This window comes from Gymnoscopelus microlampas, assembly GCF_963454915.1.
Source record: "Gymnoscopelus microlampas genome assembly, chromosome: 9".
Lineage (NCBI taxonomy): Eukaryota > Metazoa > Chordata > Actinopteri > Myctophiformes > Myctophidae > Gymnoscopelus > Gymnoscopelus microlampas.
In genome coordinates this window covers 32097395-32117029 of record NC_139946.1, presented here as the reverse complement: position 1 = coordinate 32117029, position 19635 = coordinate 32097395, and the positions used below count along the sequence as shown (strand labels likewise).

The 19635-nt window shown below is 43.5% G+C and overlaps 1 protein-coding gene across 2 annotated transcripts in view; it reads right to left on the bottom strand.

The window, feature by feature from the left end:
• pik3r3b (phosphoinositide-3-kinase, regulatory subunit 3b (gamma)) overlaps positions 1–19635 on the bottom strand; it is a 238678-nt gene that overhangs the window by 151720 nt on the left and 67323 nt on the right. For both annotated transcript variants that reach the window (XM_084065809.1, XM_084065808.1), the window contains exons 3-4: positions 3555–3629; positions 3176–3253 (exon numbers count right to left, since the gene is read on the bottom strand). In XM_084065809.1, the coding sequence (XP_083921935.1) occupies positions 3176–3253; positions 3555–3629 (153 nt within the window). The remainder of the gene's footprint in view (positions 1–3175; positions 3254–3554; positions 3630–19635) is intronic.

Sequence of the window (19635 nt, the reverse complement as noted above, 5' to 3'; positions counted from 1 at the left end):
ATATTAATGTTTTCATGATACAATACAGGGCACCGTACACCAATACATTAATGTCTTCATAATACAGTAAAAGGTAAAGTAAACCAAGCTGTCAATATATTAATGTTTTCAAAGAACAGTACAGTATTCATGAACCTAATATTCTTCATATTCTGTTTTACGCAATAATGTCAGTATATTGCCAGGATATCCATCCATCCATCCATCCATCCATCCATCCATCTATCCATCTATCCATCCATCCATCCATCCCTCCATCCACAATTATCTATTTTTGCTTTATGAAAATAATCTCAATTCTCAACAGCAATATGCTGGGAGAATCGTTCAAATGGTGATACAAGTGTGAAATTTAGTACAAATCATCTTTGGAGATCACTCTTCGATTTAAGAAACCGGGCCACTCATAAATCAAAGAATGGGGAAATGTATTTAAATAATTTTGCATTTCAGCATATCTTTGCCAATACTTTTGTGATGTAAATCACCAAATAGCACTCCCATAGTATGTTTTTGAACATTTTCAAACAGGATTTTCCATTCATAACCATCTAAATGAAAACATTTCAAAAACACGCCATATAACTGTGCTCACAGGCAAAAATACAAGTCCTCATACTCCTTTTCCTTAGCCACAACTCTTTGCCTTATCCCTCATCTCCTTGTACGCCTGCCTACTTTCTTTGTCTCTCTGGCCGTCCCAATTCTTCTTTGACAACCTCTTCCTCTGTCTGCTTTCTTATTCCACCACCAGGTCTCCTTGTTTTCCTTCCTCTGAACCAGGTCACCTTTTCTTCCTTCCTAAGCACTTTCTTAGTAGTCTCCTGGTTGTCCAGACAATTGGCAACAGGCTGCGTTTCTTATCTCCTACCTAAAGTCCAAACTAAATTCCTCTTTCTTCAACACATTTGATCCTTTTCTCTATCCCCAAACATCAGTTCCCAGTACTTATAGTCTGCTGGCCGTGCTACTCACATGCTGTGTTGCCGGTGACCGGGATTGAACCCATGACCTTGTGGTCCAAAGGCATTAAGGCAAGAGCTCTACCAACTGAGCTACCCGGACACCTTAACCTCGACCTGTTGATATACTCTTCCTTTAGGATCAAATCTACCACATTTCTCCTCTCCCCATGGTAGAACAGTTTAAAACCCCATCCGATACTCCTGGCCTTGCCCATGGAGATGAATAATCTCTTTTAGAAGGGAGACCTGGGCTACAACTAGGTAGTAACATCTACTGTAGCTATCTACAAATCTCTGTCAGTTAGAGATTGAGTATCTGTCCTTCGCGTATCTTGAGAACCGTCCAACCCGGTCGCCTTCATATTCGGTGTGTTCATGACGCCACAAGCAGAGTGCAGTGCCGAGTGAGAAGTCAGGCGGAAAATGTAACCTGTTATTCATAAACAATAAATAAATTTTCCGACATATTCTCGCCAAACGAATCACTTCAGTATCTATCTATAATGGTGAAATGTTTCCTAAAATGTGCAAGAGATATAGATTGACCGCCATATTGGATTTTTGGATGGCCCGGTGTCTAAAGTTAAAGCGTTGACCCAGAGGAATGTTCTTGCCAAATTTCATGCTTGTATCACAAAATGAACGATTGTTCTTATTATCTGCTCTACTATTATCTCCTTCGACAAAATGTTACCAGCTCCCCACAGTATGTAAGCCTATCCTACATCCTTCAACTCATATCATCTATGCCTACATCATAAGATGTGTATTATATTGTTCCCATACAAAAACTGCATATTCTACAAACAATGTTATAAATTGTGTCGTAGTTAGCTGTAGTTGTAGAATGCACATATGTGTTATAGTTATAGAATGCACATATGTGTTTTTGAGAGACTTTGGAAGATTAAAATGGGTTCCCAAATTATCCCATCATAATTAGCTAATTTAAAATCACTCACGTTCAATGAAAATAGACATGTTGAATAAAACAGTGGCTGGTAATTCATCAGTCTGAAAGCATGATAAATGTGAACAAACTAGCCCTACTTATCTGCCTCCACACAACACTGTTCTTTGCCAAAGCTTTATTTATAAGGCTCATGGAATACGTTACGCATAGCCTACAGTAGTGTTTCCCAAACATAGGGTCCCGTATTTTTATCTTCTTACCAAAAAGATATGCATGTATGTATTTATTTGTATTAATATATATATATATATATATATATATATATATATAATTATTTCTATTGTTTATTTATTTTTCACTAGATTTTCAGATATTTTCAAAAACATTTTCCAAAACAGTGAAAGTAGATCGGCTATTTTCACTATTTTTTAAATAGGGCTTAAGTGCTTAATTCTTAATGTATTTGTGTACGTTTGGGTTCGGGTTGGTCTCCACTTCACACACACAGCAGCACGCCACAGCAGCAAGCGTTGAGGGTGTTTGTGAGTGACATTTTCTTGTTGATTATCAGTAAAAAACATGTGGGGCTAAAGCCGCGGATGCCGATGCCAGTGGTACAGTACAAAGAGGCAAGCCTGATTTATGCATTTACAGGTGTATACTCGGGTCTCTGGCAATACAGTGCAGGACTTCCTACAACCATTCCGGCAGCTCTGCGGTCTCATTAGTTACTACAGTCTGAAGACTACTGCCTGCAGTGACAACTGGAATTCTCCAACAAATTCTCCCATTCACATACTGGTGTAGAGATAATGAGTAGCTCAGCCTGAAGCCCAAAAGCCTAATGTCTCCCCTGGCACAAGGTGGGATTCCCTCTTTAAGAAAGCGGTAGATGTCTGGCTGGATGTAGCCCCACGTGGGACCTCCAGGTTCGAATCTCGGGTGTTACATTGGTGCTGTGATCCGGATCATATTTTCTGTGTGTGGGAGTGGGGGGGGGGGGGGGGGGTCTCAGCCTGAAGACCAAAAGCCTGATATCACCTGTAAGTGGTAGATGTTTGCTTTAACCCTGGCCCCAACGCCAGAACTCTGTGTTTCGAATCTCGGGCGTTACACTCACAAAACCAGATCACGGTGCCCAGGCACAGTCGCACCAGGACACTCAACCACGTGTTGAGTCTAACCGATGGCAAATGAGCAATGCTCCAAGGAACACGATCTCCCAAATATTCAAACTTCTCTCTTTACAACTACTATACAAAATGTCAATGTGTGTTTGAGTGCACATGTACAGTACCTGTGTCCAGAGCCTGCCTCAGCTCTGGGAGTCCACCGGAGACTGCCGGGGTTCGATACAAAGGCTCGCTGTCAAAACCTACACAGACGAGAGAGAGAGAGAGAGAGAGAGACAGAGAGAGAGAGAGCGAGAGAGAGAGAGAGAGAGAGAGAGAGAGAGAGAGAGAGAGATTCACTGTTCACTGTTGGTAAATACAATATAAAGGCGGAGGAATGTATAGGACAGTCTGGTCATGAGCATTTTGCTGGGGTCAATTATTGTTGCCCACAGCTAAAAAAGAAAAGAAAAAAAAGTTGCATTTCCTCAGGGACGGAGGGGGAGGGAGGCCGAAATGTAGCAACTGTCATTCTTTATGGGAGATGTCATCATGTTTTCTCACCATGTTTCTCGATGGCCTCTATGAGTCTGTGGACCACCACTGGAGCCTGGTCTGGGAGGACACACACCTCCCCTTCTGTGTGAGAGAGGGAGAGAGAGAGAGAGAGAGAGAGAGAGAGAGAGAGAGAGAGAGAGAGAGAGAGACACCTTTAATTTAAATAATTTACACAATGTACAGTATGCTTAGATTAAGCGCTTCAAACATCATTGGGGGTGGGAGGGGGGGCACTCTTATTAAAACATCTCCAGCTTGTCATGTCAGACCCCACAACATGTACCCCCCCTATCCTAGGCCATTATTGAGGAAGACAACACTCAAGCATGTGGGATAAATAGAGCATTTCTATTTTAAAAGAAGGTAACCAGCCTGCACTTATCCTGCAATCTGCTCCTCTCCAAAGATGAATGTGAGCATGTGTGCGTGCGTGCGTGTGTGTGTGCGTGCGTGCATGACCTGTGCCTTCTCCTGCATCTGTTTTAGCAACAACATTTCCATTCTGCCCCCCCAGGCACGGAGTGACAAATGCACCACTACCACTCACCTTAACCTCCCTGGTGTTTGCGTGTGTGTGTGTGTGTGTGTGTGTGTGTGTGTGTGTGTGTGTGTGTGTGTGTGTGTGTGTGTGTCCTTAGGGTGAGCGAGTGGGGTGTGTAAGCCCTCCTGCTGCCTGGCTGACCAACACACACACACACGAACACACACACAGACACACACACAGCAGGGTAAGGACCTTGGAAATGTCAGCCCTGAGTTCATGCCCTGGTCAAAAACCACACATGCTAGAGGCCGATGGCATGCCACCACTCCCTGGGGGCATCATCACCCTTCGCACGCACGCACACACACTAGACATACTCCAGAGACATTTGCTCAGATATACCGAACAGCAGATGAACTTACACAAACACACACGTAGAGCCTACACCACACAGACATGCATTTACTCACATACGGACAAAAACATGTAAAGGCAGGCATCTACATAATCTCACACACACACACACACACACACACACACACACACACACACACACACACACACGTCCACGTGCACGCACAGGGAGCAAAATCTCAACCTTCATTATCGTTCTCTCCTTCTGTCAATTTGCCATGTGAAAAGGTTAGCAGGAGTGGAACCAATGTTGGGGTTGCTTCCTCGCCAGGAGTGGGAAGGAGATTGGCGTCGCACGCCATGGCTGACATTTGCATAGTTAATCCCCCTAAATTAGCATAGCATTAGCATGGAGGTAATTGGAAGCAGCCCTCCAAAGAGAAAGGAGAGGGAGGTCGATCTCACACACACACACACACACACGCAAACACGCACACGCACGCGCGTCAACACACACAGCTATTCTCAAATACCACATACACATACTAAACACAGAAAAACAGTATTGTTTGTGTGTGTGGGGGGCACAACACTGCATCAATAGACTGCTTTAGTTGTTTATCTGAGGTGTTACTTAATGCATGTGTTTACCACTACTGTAGCTGGTCTTTGTGTGTGCTAATCCGTATCTGCATGTGTGAAGTCATGTATGTGTACAAACATTGTATATAATGCATCTGTGTCCTTCTCTGTGTGTGTGTGTGTGTGTGTGTGTGTGTGTGTGTGTGTGTGTGTGTGTGTGTGTGTGTGTGTGTGTGTGTGTGTGTGTGTGTGTGTGTGTGTGTGTGTGTGTGTGTGTAAGAGAGAGAGTGTGCGACTGTGCATGCGCCAATGTATGTTTATGTGTCCGTAGCCTATGTGTGCTGTGTGTATACACCTGTGTATAGTATAAATGTGTTTGAGCGATGTGCGGTCCCTGTTTAGGGACACACAGTAATTGCTATGCTAATTACTGCCACACAAAACTAAGGCTAGAGTGGATCTACACACAACAATGACAGCAGCCCTCAGTCTTCTAAAGGCAGCTCCCCCGTTCCTTTGCAGTCTCCAAAAATAAAGTTACCAAATAGTGCCTCCTTTTTATCGCTGGAGCTGCTACTGTATATGCTTAACTATTAGTTCATCATTTTGTGTCACCTGTGTTTGAAGAGAAGACACTTTTTTTTTTGGGGGGGGGGGGGTGTTTACTGGAAATAATAAGGTGCGTTCCCCCGTTTTTTTACTCTGACTGACGGCGGCTAATCAGCTAGTGTGGCAGCAGAAAGGTTAAGCAACAAGTGGGATTCAATTACAGCCTGGGAGCACTTCTCACGTTGCTAGTGGAAGATGTCACCCAGTCCCACTATTGGGAATCAATTACACAGAAGACAGAAAAGAATACTCCAATTATGGATTACCATACAGCTACTATGCTAATGTGGGGCCTTGCATTGTGAGTAATAGAGAAGGTATATATAGGGTGTAAATAATGGCTTGCTTTCTTTGACATTTACATATCTTATAATGGCGGCGCCCGCGGGTTTCGCGCGAGTAATGTGCGTCGCTCAGGTTGATAAAACCGTCTAACGTGTAAGAGTAAACACAAACATATAGGGCGCGGGGAGAGTGCTGCGCTGCTTTGAAGCCGAGCGCCGAAGTAGAGTCGCATTTTCTACACAAAGACACTAATGTAATGTAGATAGATGCACACGCACGCACACTATACAGTGGGAAACCCAAGTGCACTATAAGGGAGCCCTATAAGGGAGCCCATTTTGTATGACAGTGACATGGTGTGTGTTTAATTGCTGCAGCGACATGGGAGGGGTTACATAGCAGGTCTGGGCAAACATCCAGAAAGAGACTGCATATGCAGCACACTGTAAAAATCAAGAGTGCTGATTTAGGAGGGGTTGGCGAAAGGGCCTTTCTGTGTGTCCCCTAGGGTAGGTACCCTCACAAAAAACATGCAGTAATCCTGGTCTCTATACTGCCTCCCCCTGGTCAGCCGGGGCGCCTGATGGAGGGGAAAGGAACTGCGCACTACTGTACGTCCAACCGGGGAAACTCCCCCCGGTCAGGTGATAAGAAGCAGCTTGCTAGCTCCTCATGCATTGAAGGAGGCATGAGCTCAGTTCTGGGCTCTCTCTAGGCTGGCAGAGGGAGAGTAGCGCCCAGGATTACATAGGCAATTGGCACTGGATGAAAAAATGAGTTACAAAATCGTAGGATAAAAAAGAAAAAGAAATAGAAAAAAAAGATTTAACTCAGGAGTGAACAAATATAACCAAATGGACCCGTATACGGGTCCGTTCACTCCTGAGTTAAATTAACAGTATCAGAGTTACAAATGTACAATTAACACTGTGGATTTACTGTGTGTAGTAACTTCCATTAATACACTCTCTCCGTCACTGTGCCATTCTCTCGTTCTCTTGCTCTACCCCATTCCCCTCGTTCTCTCAGCTGTCATTTTCCCTCTTTCCGTTTAATGCTTTCGTACGCCATCACACACCCCACACCTTCTCCAATTATATTTGTTTTCCCTTTTATTTTTTGTCGTTTTGTTTTGTTCTTCCACTGTTTCTGCTCACGTTATTTTCAAACCACCCACTCTCCACTTTCTCCAGCTTGGCTTTTCTCTCTCTTTGTCTCTTTATCGTGTTTCCTGCCTCTGTCTTTCTCCCTCCCTGCCTCTCTCTCTCTCTGTCTCTCTCCCACCCTTCTGTTTTCTATTTTTCTCCCCATACCTTTCCTTTTTTTAATCTCTACCTGTCATTCCTCAACTCTTTTGTTGTGTTGCTGACAGATATACGTTGCAAAGACACACGCACACGCATACACACACACACACACACACACACACACACACACACACACACACACACACACACACACACACACACACACACACACGCACGTGCACATACACACACCTGAGTGACATTAGCCCCTAGTACACTGATACAAACACAAACATAGTATGCAATGCATATGGTTCAATAATCTTGTATCGTTTGTGAGGTACCACCAACATAATCAACAATACATGTGTATGGACGTAAATGTGCTTTTCAGGTGTGTGTGTGTGTGTGTGTGTGTGTGTGTGTGTGTGTGTGTGTGTGTGTGTGTGTGTGTGTGTGTGTGTGTGTGTGTGTGTGTGTGTGTGTGTGCGTGTGTGCATCTACAGTATGTGTGAGTGTGTGTATGTGTTTGTGTGGGCAGCAGCAGTGGTGGAATTTCCGGAAATATAGGTGGTTAAATGTACAGTGCTTCCATTAACGTCACTGTCACAAAGAATCACACAGGCAATATCTCACACCGCCCGAAGCACTGCTGTCTGGCCATGCCCAGAGAGGAGAGAAGGACGAGAAGAGGAGAGGAGAGGAGAGGAGAGAGAAGGAAGAACAAGAGGCGAGGAGAGAGACGGAAGAACGAGAAGAGGAGAGGAGAGAGGAAAAGGAAGGACAAGAAGAGAAGAGAAGAGGAAAGTAGAGAAGGGGAGAGAAAACAAGAGGAGAGACAAGGATAATAGTGGAGAGAAGAGAAGAGAAGAGAAGAGAAGAGAAGAGAAGAGAAGAGAAGAGAAGAGAAGAGAAGAGAAGAGAAGAGAAGAGAAGAGAAGAGAAGAGAAGAGAAGAGAAGAAAAGAGAAGAGAAACCAGGAGAGGAGAGAAACCAGGAGAGGAGAGAAGAGGATAAGAGCGGAGAGGAGGCAACAAGAGAGGAGAGGAGAGAACAGGAGAGTGAGAACAAAGAGGCTGCAGTAGACCTGCTCCTTCTACCAGCCTATGGAGAATGTCTATGTGGGCTGAGCCTGCACACAAAGACATACAGTAACAGCCATTTTGCCGGCCCCTGGGGGTCCCCGGACTCCACTTTGAGAACCAATGGTATAGTACATGACAGTAGAGTACAGTAGATCATGCACCTAGAGAGACAATACACCAAAATGACTGTAACCATTCAATCCGGGAACGCTTCTGTGTCATTTTAAGATTTCTTTGGCTATTCAGGAATAACAGATCTACCCCCAGAAGCAAAGATTTGAGTTACAAATGTTCGCTTTAAAAAATATATGTTTGCACACATTTTTCAAGATTTTTCCCAAAAGCATAAATATATCTGCTATTTTTGAATAGCCAAATAAATCTAAAATGACACAGATGTGTTTCCGGATTTAATGGGTTAATGCAGTACCGTTAGCTCTAGTCTGTGTATGTGTGAAGGTGATAGAGAGAGTGAGAGACAAAGACAGTGTGTGTGTGTGTGTGTGTGTGTGTGTGTGTGTGTGTGTGTGTGTGTGTGTGTGTGTGTGTGTGTGTGTGTGTGTGTGTGTGTGTGTGTGTGTGTGTGTGTGTGGGGGGTGTAAATATACAGTCACCCCATGGCTAGGGGAGTGTTACTGTACCTCATTTAAGCACGCCTCATTGCCCTATACTGCAGTGCACTAGTCCATACTACACAGCACTGCTTCATGTACGCGCACGCACGCACGCACGCACGCACGCACGCACACACACACACACACACACACACACACACACACACACACACACACACACACACACACACACACACACACACACACACACACACACACACACACACACACACACACACACACACACACACACACACACACACACACACACATATTCACTGTGTGTTCACTAATGTGAACACACACACACACACCTATAACATCACTATTCCAGATGTCATAATAGGCAATCATTCAGCGTAAATAGCAGATCTACAAGCTCACAATGTGACGAATGCACCACTTTTAGATCGGCTATTTTCATTTAAGACATTTGATGCAGGAGGGAAAAAAGGAGCGTACAAAGTACAGAGCCCTGGGGGACCACGGTCAATAGTATATTGTTGCTGCGCAAAGCGACGTGTCTTGAGCTTGTCGATCTGCCAATTTTACTATTTTAGAATTTTAATCCTGAAAAATAACAGTTTTGTACATATGAGGTTTCTACCGGACAGAGAGGATATATACTGTAGTGTTTGAGCATGCACACAATACATTACATTATTATAAGTGCACGGTGCCTATGGTTTGCCACTTGTTCACTATGGCATTGGTTCTCAAAGTGGGGTCCAGGGACCCCCAGGGGTCCTTGGGGAGGTATCAGGGGGTCCCCAGCAAAATGTGTTAATATAGCATCACCATCATTTTAACCACTCTAACCATATTTTATACTTTGGCTGTGTTTGAAAAATACCTGGCACAACATATTTTCGAGATGGGGGGGTTCGCAGCCAAATACATATCATTTTGGGGGTCCTTGACATGAAAAGGTTTGAGAACCACTGCACTATGGATCATCATTAAAAAATAATCTATTTTGCATCTCCCAAACCTCTGTGGACATTCCCTCTGTTACGTTAGTGTGCGAGCAATCCTTTTGTATTGTTGATCATTTTGTTTGGCTTACGGAAAACCCTTCTTTGGACAATTCAACAAGAGTGCATCTTACATCCAGGGAGGGTGGTGGTGGGGCGGGTCATTCATTTTTCACATTTGTGAGAGTTCATAAGTTAATATAATATAATATAATATAATAATGACAGTGTTTCTCTGTGCACAGACCTTTCATCTCTCTTGAGTTAAGGGAGTGCAGCTCTGCAGCAGTAGTTGTTTAGTCCTGCACTACCCTCAGGTCACACTAGGGGGCAGATGACTCCAGCCATGACTGGACAATAACATTGGCTATCAAGTTCACACACTGCACCTTGTGAGTAGCATGCAGCAGGGAGAGGAAACCTCATTGCCAGAGCTTGTAGATCAGCTATTTCTGATACTTTTGTGTGACACTGTAGTATGATCAAGTAGGGTATTCATCTATGAAAATAAACTAAAATAAAATAAAAGGTTAAAACACGGAGATAAGAGGTTTCTGCCAGACAGTGATAATGTTCACTTTACCATTTTTAGTAAGTGGACATTCCAGAAAGTGTAAATAATAATAGTATAGGATGTTGATGCTTCGATGCAAATTAACTAACATAAATTGGATCAACCTGAAGACCAACTTCTAATTGTTGCCGTCGGGTGGAAACCTCATAGGTTCAAAACTGTTACTATTCACAATTCAAATTCCCAAAACAGCCGATCTACAAACTCAAAACACGTCGCATCTGAGCTCGTAGATAGGCTATTTTTGCTAAGTTTGCGTGACACAGTAGCATTGACGAAGTAGGACATTCATTTACGATAAAAACATAAACGGTTGAAATATGGAGATGCAAGGTTTCTGCCCGACAGCGACGCAATGTAGAATACACAGAAGCTATTAAGACATCAAACTACATGTAATCATTGACAGCTGTTCGTATACAGTGTATTCCACTACTTCATTTCTCTGGCATTTAACTGGCACACACATCAAACTGTACAGCTCAGATGCATAATTACAGGAAGATAGCGTGAGCTTTGAGCTTTTATGTTTTTTTTTTACCCAAACCCTGTGTTGAAAGAGATCTTTGGCTCACGCAAGCATAATTAAGAATGCCGTTTTTTGTGGCATGTTACTGCATCTAATACATTCAATAACCTCAGATAAGCGTACTGTAGGTGGAATCTCAGTTAAAACGGCATTATGTAAATGCTTATGTATGTATAGCATGGTGTACGTGTGTGCGTGTGTGTGTGTGTGTGTGTGTGTGTGTGTGTGTGTGTGTGTGTGTGTGTGTGTGTGTGTGTGTGTGTGTGTGTGTGTGTGTGTGTTGGGGGGGGGGGGGGGTGAAAAGTAGGAGCAAGTCATTGCTGTTGAGTGGAAACCTTGTATATCCAAAACCGTTCCTTTTTGTTATTATTTTGAAAACATTTCAAAAGCAACAACAAATATGGAGATACAAGATTTCTGCCCGACAGCAACGAAATGTGCTGTTTAGTGTAGAGGAGATGGAAGGAGCCCAGCAGAGGAGACCAACACACTGGCAGTGCGAGCCTTCACATAACAGCATAATGTAGCCGTCACGCTCCAGCACCGCACGGGGCAGCTTCCCACTGCCACACCAGCCTGGCATATAGGAAAACCATCCAAACTTTACATCAGTGGTTCTCAACCTGTGGGGGGTTGAGAACCACTGAGAAGATTACATTAAGTGACAATTTAGGGACTTTTAAGACCATTTTAATACCTAAAAAGTCTTATCGAATCAAATCAAATACAGACCGTTACTGCATCAAAAGTATAATCAACAAACTATACAATAAAAACTGGTCAGACATAATTGGTCAAATTGTCAAATAATATAAGAAACAGGCAAACATTGTGAGAATAGCTCACAACATGAGGTGTTGTGAGCTTGTAGATCGGCTATATTTAACTGTGGAACCGAGTGAAACTAAACGTAGTGCCTACAATTCCAAGTGCTTGTCGGGTTGGGGGCTCCCCAGTTCAAATATGATTATTGTGGGGGTCGCGGCCTGAAAAGTTTGAGAACCACTCAAGATGGTTAGATTCTAAACACTACATTTCACTTTTAGTGCTGCACTGTGCAGGAGAAAAAAGCGTGCCAAAGCGTGCTTTTAAGTGTGAAAGAACTATGGAAACATATATTTTTTGTATCCCTAATCAATCACCGTGTTTTCACTAGGGGTCAATTATCCCCCAAACTCCCTCAAATTCATTATGAAACATTTTGTAAATCCGTTCAGTATCGTAACAAAAAACTATTATATATCGTACAAATCAAAAAAGCAGACCACACAGTCCTCAAACCTTCACGTTTTTCATTACAGATGTCACTTTTGGCTGTGTGGTTAGGCTCATTTTCGGGGGGTTGGGGGTAAGGTTAGGCAATGTTAGGGTTTGGGTGAGGCTTGAGGTTAATTTCACGTCAAAACACTGTTGGTTTGAATCCACAAGGGATACGCGTAACTCATCTGTCTGTCCGCCGTCTCTGCAACCTTCTCCCATGCAAGGCTAGAATTCCATAGTGCAGTCAGTGGTTCTGAATTCCCTACTGCAGCCCAAGGTTCTCAAACTTTTTCATGTCAAGGACCCCCAGATCGAGATGTATTTGGCCGTGGAGCGAAAACAGAAAAGTCACTAGTATATAGAGCCCGGTCAACCAAGTTGGTTTAACCACTTAAACCACATATACGTTGTTGCGTCCCTCAGGGCTCTATACTAGTGATCTGTTTTCACTCACACTACATTATTAACCCATTCAGAACTGAGGCCGATTCTAAACATGCCTTCTAAATCCTGCCCTAAGTCTTCTGAAAAACGTCAAATATTTATTCAAAAATTGCCAAAATGTATGTTGCTATGTGCTGTGCATAGGAAAACAACCCCAAAAGGGGTTTCCGGATTGAAAGGTATAGTTACGTACAGGGGATCCAGGTCTAAATGGGTTAAATATCTTCGCTGAAAATAGTCGATTGATAAGCTCACAACGCGTTGTGAGCTTATCAATCGACTATTTTCAGCGAAGGTTTTCCCAGAATTCCGATACTGGGGTTCATGTGGTTAAGGTTTAAGTGGTTAAAGGTTGCTGTGTCCTGGCACTGTGGAGCAGAGCGTTGCATCCTAAACCCTCATGCATGCAGAGAGACCCACCACGGTGGTGATGTTAGAACCTTAAGCCCCTGTAAAAACCCCCATGATCCTTCATCTCCACCTGCAGCCAATCTGTCCTGACAGCTCCTCCCAGGAAACCCTCACCTCCTCTCCAGGGACATATTGTCCCTCGGCTAGACGCACAACAATGCCAGAGGACAGTCGCGCACGCGCACGCACGCACGCGCACGCACGCACACGGACGCGCACACACACACACACACACACACACACACACACACACACACACACACCATCTATCTACATTATGCATACATTCACATACATTATGCAGAAGTACCTGTGTGTGTGTGTGTGTGTGTGTGTGTGTGTGTGTGTGTGTGTGTGTGTGTGTGTGTGTGTGTGTGTGTGTGTGTGTGTGTGTGTGTGTGTGTGTGTGTGTGTGTGTGTGTGTGTGTGTGTGTGTGTGTGTGTGTGTGTGTAGTGCTGGTGTGATTTCTATGAATTTAATTTAAAGGGGTTGGACAATTTGAAACCGTGACAATTTCTAACACTAACAGCGCTATGGGTGACCTCTCACACGCACGCACGCACGCATGCACGCACATACACACACACATACACACACACACACACACACACACACACACACACACAGGTCTGATGCATGTTGTATAAAACAGGTATGTATTACAGTGTGTGGATATATATATATTTTTTTTTTTAAATTAATGACTCCCCAAATAAGACATTTTGTTTGGAGACTGTTGGTGAAAGTCCCTGTAAAGTTCGGCCATAGCTCTGGAATGGAGGATCACGGCCGGCCAAGTTTTCCCCCCGATTCTACAGGACCCCCGTGCGTGTAATGAGCCGATCTCCGTGAGGACGGCGGCCACGGAGAATATTCCAGGATTTTTCACAGGTACAGGTACAGTAAAATCGCCTTTTTCTCTGGCAAGGGGACCGTAGACGGATTAATTAATTAATTAATTCCTGGCAGTGAATGAGTTAATTAGGCACCATTAACGAACAGCTTAGTGAATCAGGCCCAATGCGTTTAGTGTAGGTATGTGTTATAGCTAGCAGCAGTCTGATTAACTACATTAACCCTCCAATTTTGGGCATGTCATCATATGCAAACATTTTCCAAAATGTCAAAAGTATTAGATGTACAAGCTATAGGGGTAGCTAAACATGAACACACTGTTCGATGCATAGTAGAGTGACGCAATAATCCCGGCAGTGCCAGGCAAGCTTATTAACCCATTAAGACCTGGAATGCATCTGTCATTTTTTGATTTGATCTAAGAAGCATTATTTTACACTATTTTTTTTAAATCGTGAAAATGTGTGCAAATCTTTGAATATATATTATTTTAACTCAAATCTTTGCTTCTGGGGGTCCCTGGAACAAAATATTTTGAGATGGGGTCGGCGGCCAAACACATATCATTTTGGGGGTCCTTGACATGAAAACGTTTGAGCACCACCACTGATATGGAAACATACGTTTTTTCAGAAAACTGTTGGGATTTAGAACACATTTGTAGAATCGGGGTCAGGTCTTAATGGGTTCAATAGTGCAGCGAGAACTAAAAACACAACAAAGGGAAATACAAGAAGCAGTTTTGGAAGTAAACAGCATCTCCATGGGCTGTGGTTCAAGTCAGTGGTTCTCAACCTTTTCAGGCCGCGACCGCCCAAAATAATCACATTTGAACTGGGGACCCCCCAGCCTAATGTGCCTTGGAATGTATGGAGCAGCATTACATTTAGTTTTGACTCGCTTCTACAGATAAATAGCAGATCGTTTTGCGAGGGGTTGTGTGCTTGTAGATCGGCTATTTTCACGATTTTGACATCTTTCTTATATTATTTGGCCAATGTTTGACCAGTTTTTATAGTATAGTTTGTTGATGACTTTTGATGCAGTAGTGGCTCTCTTTCTGTTCTTGCTTCCTTTCTTTTTGAGGTTTTAAAAAGGTCTTAAAAGTCCTTAAATTGTCACTTCACTGTCATCTGGGGACCCCCCCCCCCCCCCCATAAGAAAAAAAATCATGTGGGGACCCCCCTGGTTTAAGTTAGCAGAAGCTGGTTAACGTAGTTATGATCACACTACTGGTCCTATATAGCAGGAGGTGTCTGAGTGCTCTTTATTGATCTGCTTCTACTCATAGACTCCTTCAGGACTCAAATCTCTACATCTCATCAATCAATGAGCGGCACATCTATGTGTGTGTGTGTGTGTGTGTGTGTGTGTGTGTGTGTGTGTGTGTGTGTGTGTGTGTGTGTGTGTGTGTGTGTGTGTGTGTGTGTGTGTGTGTGTGTGTGTGCGTGTGCGTGCGCGTGCATGTGCACACATGTACGTGCATGACGGCTATGTCTGGGGATGATCACATTACTGAAGGCCAAAGTGATGCCTTCAGGAGAACACGTCGCCTCAAGGCGGACACGATCCATGCACGTCACACACACACACACACACACACACACACACACACACACACACACACACACTAATGTAATTTGTTTATCAGCACAGTGTGTGTGTGAGTGTGTACATTGTGTACATTGCATACAGTATGAGCTTGGCTTTGTGACCTGTGAATGTCACTATGTAAGTATGTGCATGCATTATGCGAGTGTCATATCACATTTTGTTTGTGAATATGTCCATTACAGAGCACAGCAACATTTGTATAAAATTCAATTTTTCATAATGACATTTCATGGTGTAAAAAAGCTGTCCATATAGTTCCCGTCTCTGTGAATGTGATTCATCGTGAGGGTGTGTGTGTGTGTGTGTGTGTGTGTGTGTGTGTGTGTGTGTGTGTGTGTGTGTGTGTGTGTGTGTGTGTGTGTGTGTGTGTTTGTTGGTTGTATGTATGTGTTATTTACGTGTTATGTTCAATGTTCACCAACCCACAAGAACATCCCCTTTCAGTGATTCACACTTCAAAGTGATTTCAGAATAGGGTAATATTACATCACAATATCTTGATAAGACATAAGTGTTGTCTTTTACCCATTTCAATCACTTAAGCGATATTTCATATTCTTTCAAACAACAAATATTGCGATATTCGATTTTATTTTATCTGATGCTCTATTTCAGAACATATTGTCCTCTCCAACCTTCGCCAGAGATCTAGGTCCCATTTACCCGTGTGCGTGTGTGTGCGTGCGTGCGTGTGTGCGTGTGCGTGCGCGCGTGTGTGTGTGTGTGAACATTGGTGTGCAAAACTAAAAACGAAAGCTATAAAACCAAATCTTATTACAGCACACAGAAATGACCTGTCAGCAAATTTATACAAAACCCACTAAAGCTTTTACCAAGCCACTAAGCCCATTTTCAAATACCTCCAACAGACACTATAGAAACATTAACCATGAGAACAAAGTGCAGAGAAAGACTTCATTTTACAAATAATACGGTAGTAGCTGCCTTAAAGGACAAATTGGATTTATAGTGCAGTCGAGTGCTATTCCACCAAGTGGTGTGAACACGGAAAATGATGTGCACTTCAGAATGACCAAATCATATTTCACACTCATTTGAAACGGGAAATATACATGCAATGTACTGTGTTATGTGGGTTGAAAAGGTGAGACACATAAACTGACATGAACACACAGGCACTCGCCCACACTCCAGATCGAACTGCCTTGCATATACAATGAACTGTGTATGTGTGTGGAAGAGCATGCATCTGGGGCGTTTCTAGCATTGCTTAAGATGAGAGGCTTAGCCTCTGTAGGGGGTCTGGTGGCATCCTCCCCCGTAAGAACATTTTCTGTGTTAAATGCATAAATCTGAAAGAAATCTGGGAGTAAGTGAATATTTAAACCTCATCAAAAAACCATGGACGCAGAAAGAAAAAACATGACTTGCCTGCAATATCAAGTGTTTGATCAATTATAACACAGGATTCAGGAAGCACGGACACACATACTGTACATCAGTGGTTCTCAAGACTTTTTCATGAGAACCAGGAAATGACTCCATAATTGATCTGGTTGAACACCCCCATTTGAAAAGATTTTGTGCCCGGGAACCCCATCAGAAAAGATCATTTCAACATTTACATTTTTTTCACATGCAAGTTTTCAAGATTGTCCAAAAATAGCCAATCTACAAGCTCACAACGCGTCGTGACGTGTTGTGAGTTTGTATGTAGATCGGCTATTTTAGTATTTTGATGCTATAGTAACTAATTTCACTGGAAGGGGACCCCCTGGAACCCCCTCAAGGACCCCTGCGCTTTCCCGGACACCGCGTTGAGAGCCGCTGCTGTACATGAACTCAAGCACCGGCGTGCATAAAGAACATGAGCACACAAGTCCATGCCCACACACACACACCACACACACCACACACATCACATTCTATAACACCATCCTCCTCATCGCTGACAACACATATGAGAGTCTAAAGTGTCAACCGTGTGGTGAAGTGTGTATAATCCTCCATCCTATAGTGAGCCGTCCCATATATTGTTACGGTAATTGCGCTGGGGTAAACAGAGTACCAACAGCTATAGCTTAGTGCTGGAGGCGTAGATATCATGCTGTATGGCCGTCTCCGACGGGGGCCCTCTGGCATTCACTGACATTCAAATTTCACTAGAATGTTGACACGCTATGAACGCCTACGTGGGCACACACACACACACATGCCACAGTTGAATGCATAAATAATGACACAGAAACGTGTGCACACGCAAACGCACACACACACTGTAAATGTGAAGGTACTGTACTGTATGTGCCCAATTGCCCATAAGCACACACACACAATGATACATGCCCACACATAGATACAAAAAATAAATGTATGCATTGCACAGTCTCTCTATTCCGCGCACACACACACAAACGCGCACGCACACACACACACACACACACACACACACACACACACACACACACACACACACACACACACACACACACACACACACACACACACACACACACACACACACACACACACACACACACACACACACACACACACACACACACGCAGCAGTCATAAGCGGAGTCTGTGATCTATATATCACTCCAGGCAATTTGTCGTTCTTTATGTAACAACAAAGCTCATTAATGTATTAATGTATCCACAAACGGCACAAGTTCCATCCGTCTCAGATAAATGAACACACTAATGTACACAAAGACACTGTGGAATTTCTCTGGGGCCAAGATGAAGGACGCACACACACACACACACATGCACACACATGCACACACAGACACAGTGAAGAAACACACATACTGTACGCACATTTACTTACAATCCCCTTTCCCTTGTGGATACCAGCGAAACAGCATAGCACCCTGCATGGATCATTTCATATTCCGTTTCTTCCTCTCGCAAAGGTTTTCTTTTGTTTTGTTTATTAACGCTTATTGCCTCAAGATCAGTGAATTTTCCTTTTTTTAAAGGATGGGTTTGAGACCTAAAGGGGAGTGAGGGAGATTATGCTAGTTCCATATACCCTATAAAGAATTCTTATTGAACGTTATTAGGTACTGCGAATGGGTAAGCTATAGGAGCCTATGTGTAGAAAATGCCTTCCAAATCAGTTTTGGGTCACCAGGAATATTTATAGAATATTGCAGGCTGAATTGTGTCATAGGAGCTATGGAGGGTATATGATTGAATGTCAAGTCTCCATTTCTCTGCCTCATCCTCACTGTTCCCACTGTTGGCCCTTCCTCATTAACTCCTTCTCTCCCCTCCTGTTCTCTCTCTCTCTCACTCTCTCTCTATCTCTCTCCTCCCCTCTCTCTCATATTCTGTCTCTCTGTCTCTTTCTCAGCGGGAAGGACAGTGACAGATTGCTCCCGACCCCATCATAGCTCTCTGACCTCATCTGTTTTCACTAAAATGGGAGAGAGAGAGAGAGAGAGAGAGAGAGAGAGAGAGAGAGAGAGAGAGAGAGTCAGAAAGTGACAGCACACAGAGATGCATGCGGCTTTGTACAGTGTCACATTAGCTGCATATGTGAGCTGGTAATAAGGCATGGGGAGCTGGTGTGTGTGTGTGTGTGTGTGTGTGTGTGTGTGTGTGTGTGTGTGTGTGTGTGTGTGTGTGTGTGTGTGTGTGTGTGTGTGTGTAAGAGAGAGAGAGAGAGAGAGAGAGAGTCAGAAACAGAAACCTAACAGAAGGGAAAGTGATAAAAAAAAAAAGACAGGTGGAGTCAGAGACAGAGTTGATGTCATTCTTTGCGAGAGGAGTGTGGGCATGTTCCATTAGCAGCTAGAGCACTGAGCAGACTTCTGTTTGTCTCTGAAAAACCCCAATCTACTATACAAGTTCACAACGGCTTGTGATGCTTAGCTCGATGAACTGTTGCACTCCTAAACTATAACACACGCTTACTGTTCATTAGCCGCTGCCCTCGGTGGCTGTGACATCGTTCGTGTTCGTTGTGTTCATGGCAAAATAACAATGTCAATCTTTACTTCCGAAAATATGATCAGATGGATGTAATGGCAGCTACAGGCCGTATGAGCATGCCAAGACAGTTTTTACCCGCAAAATGCAGTATGGGATTTGTGTAGAGAGACCAGAGAACACAGAGAATGTCCGAAATCTCAGGGAATCTTCTCTGTCAACATGGGTTGTATTGTAAATATTGTTTTCAATAGACAGTGCG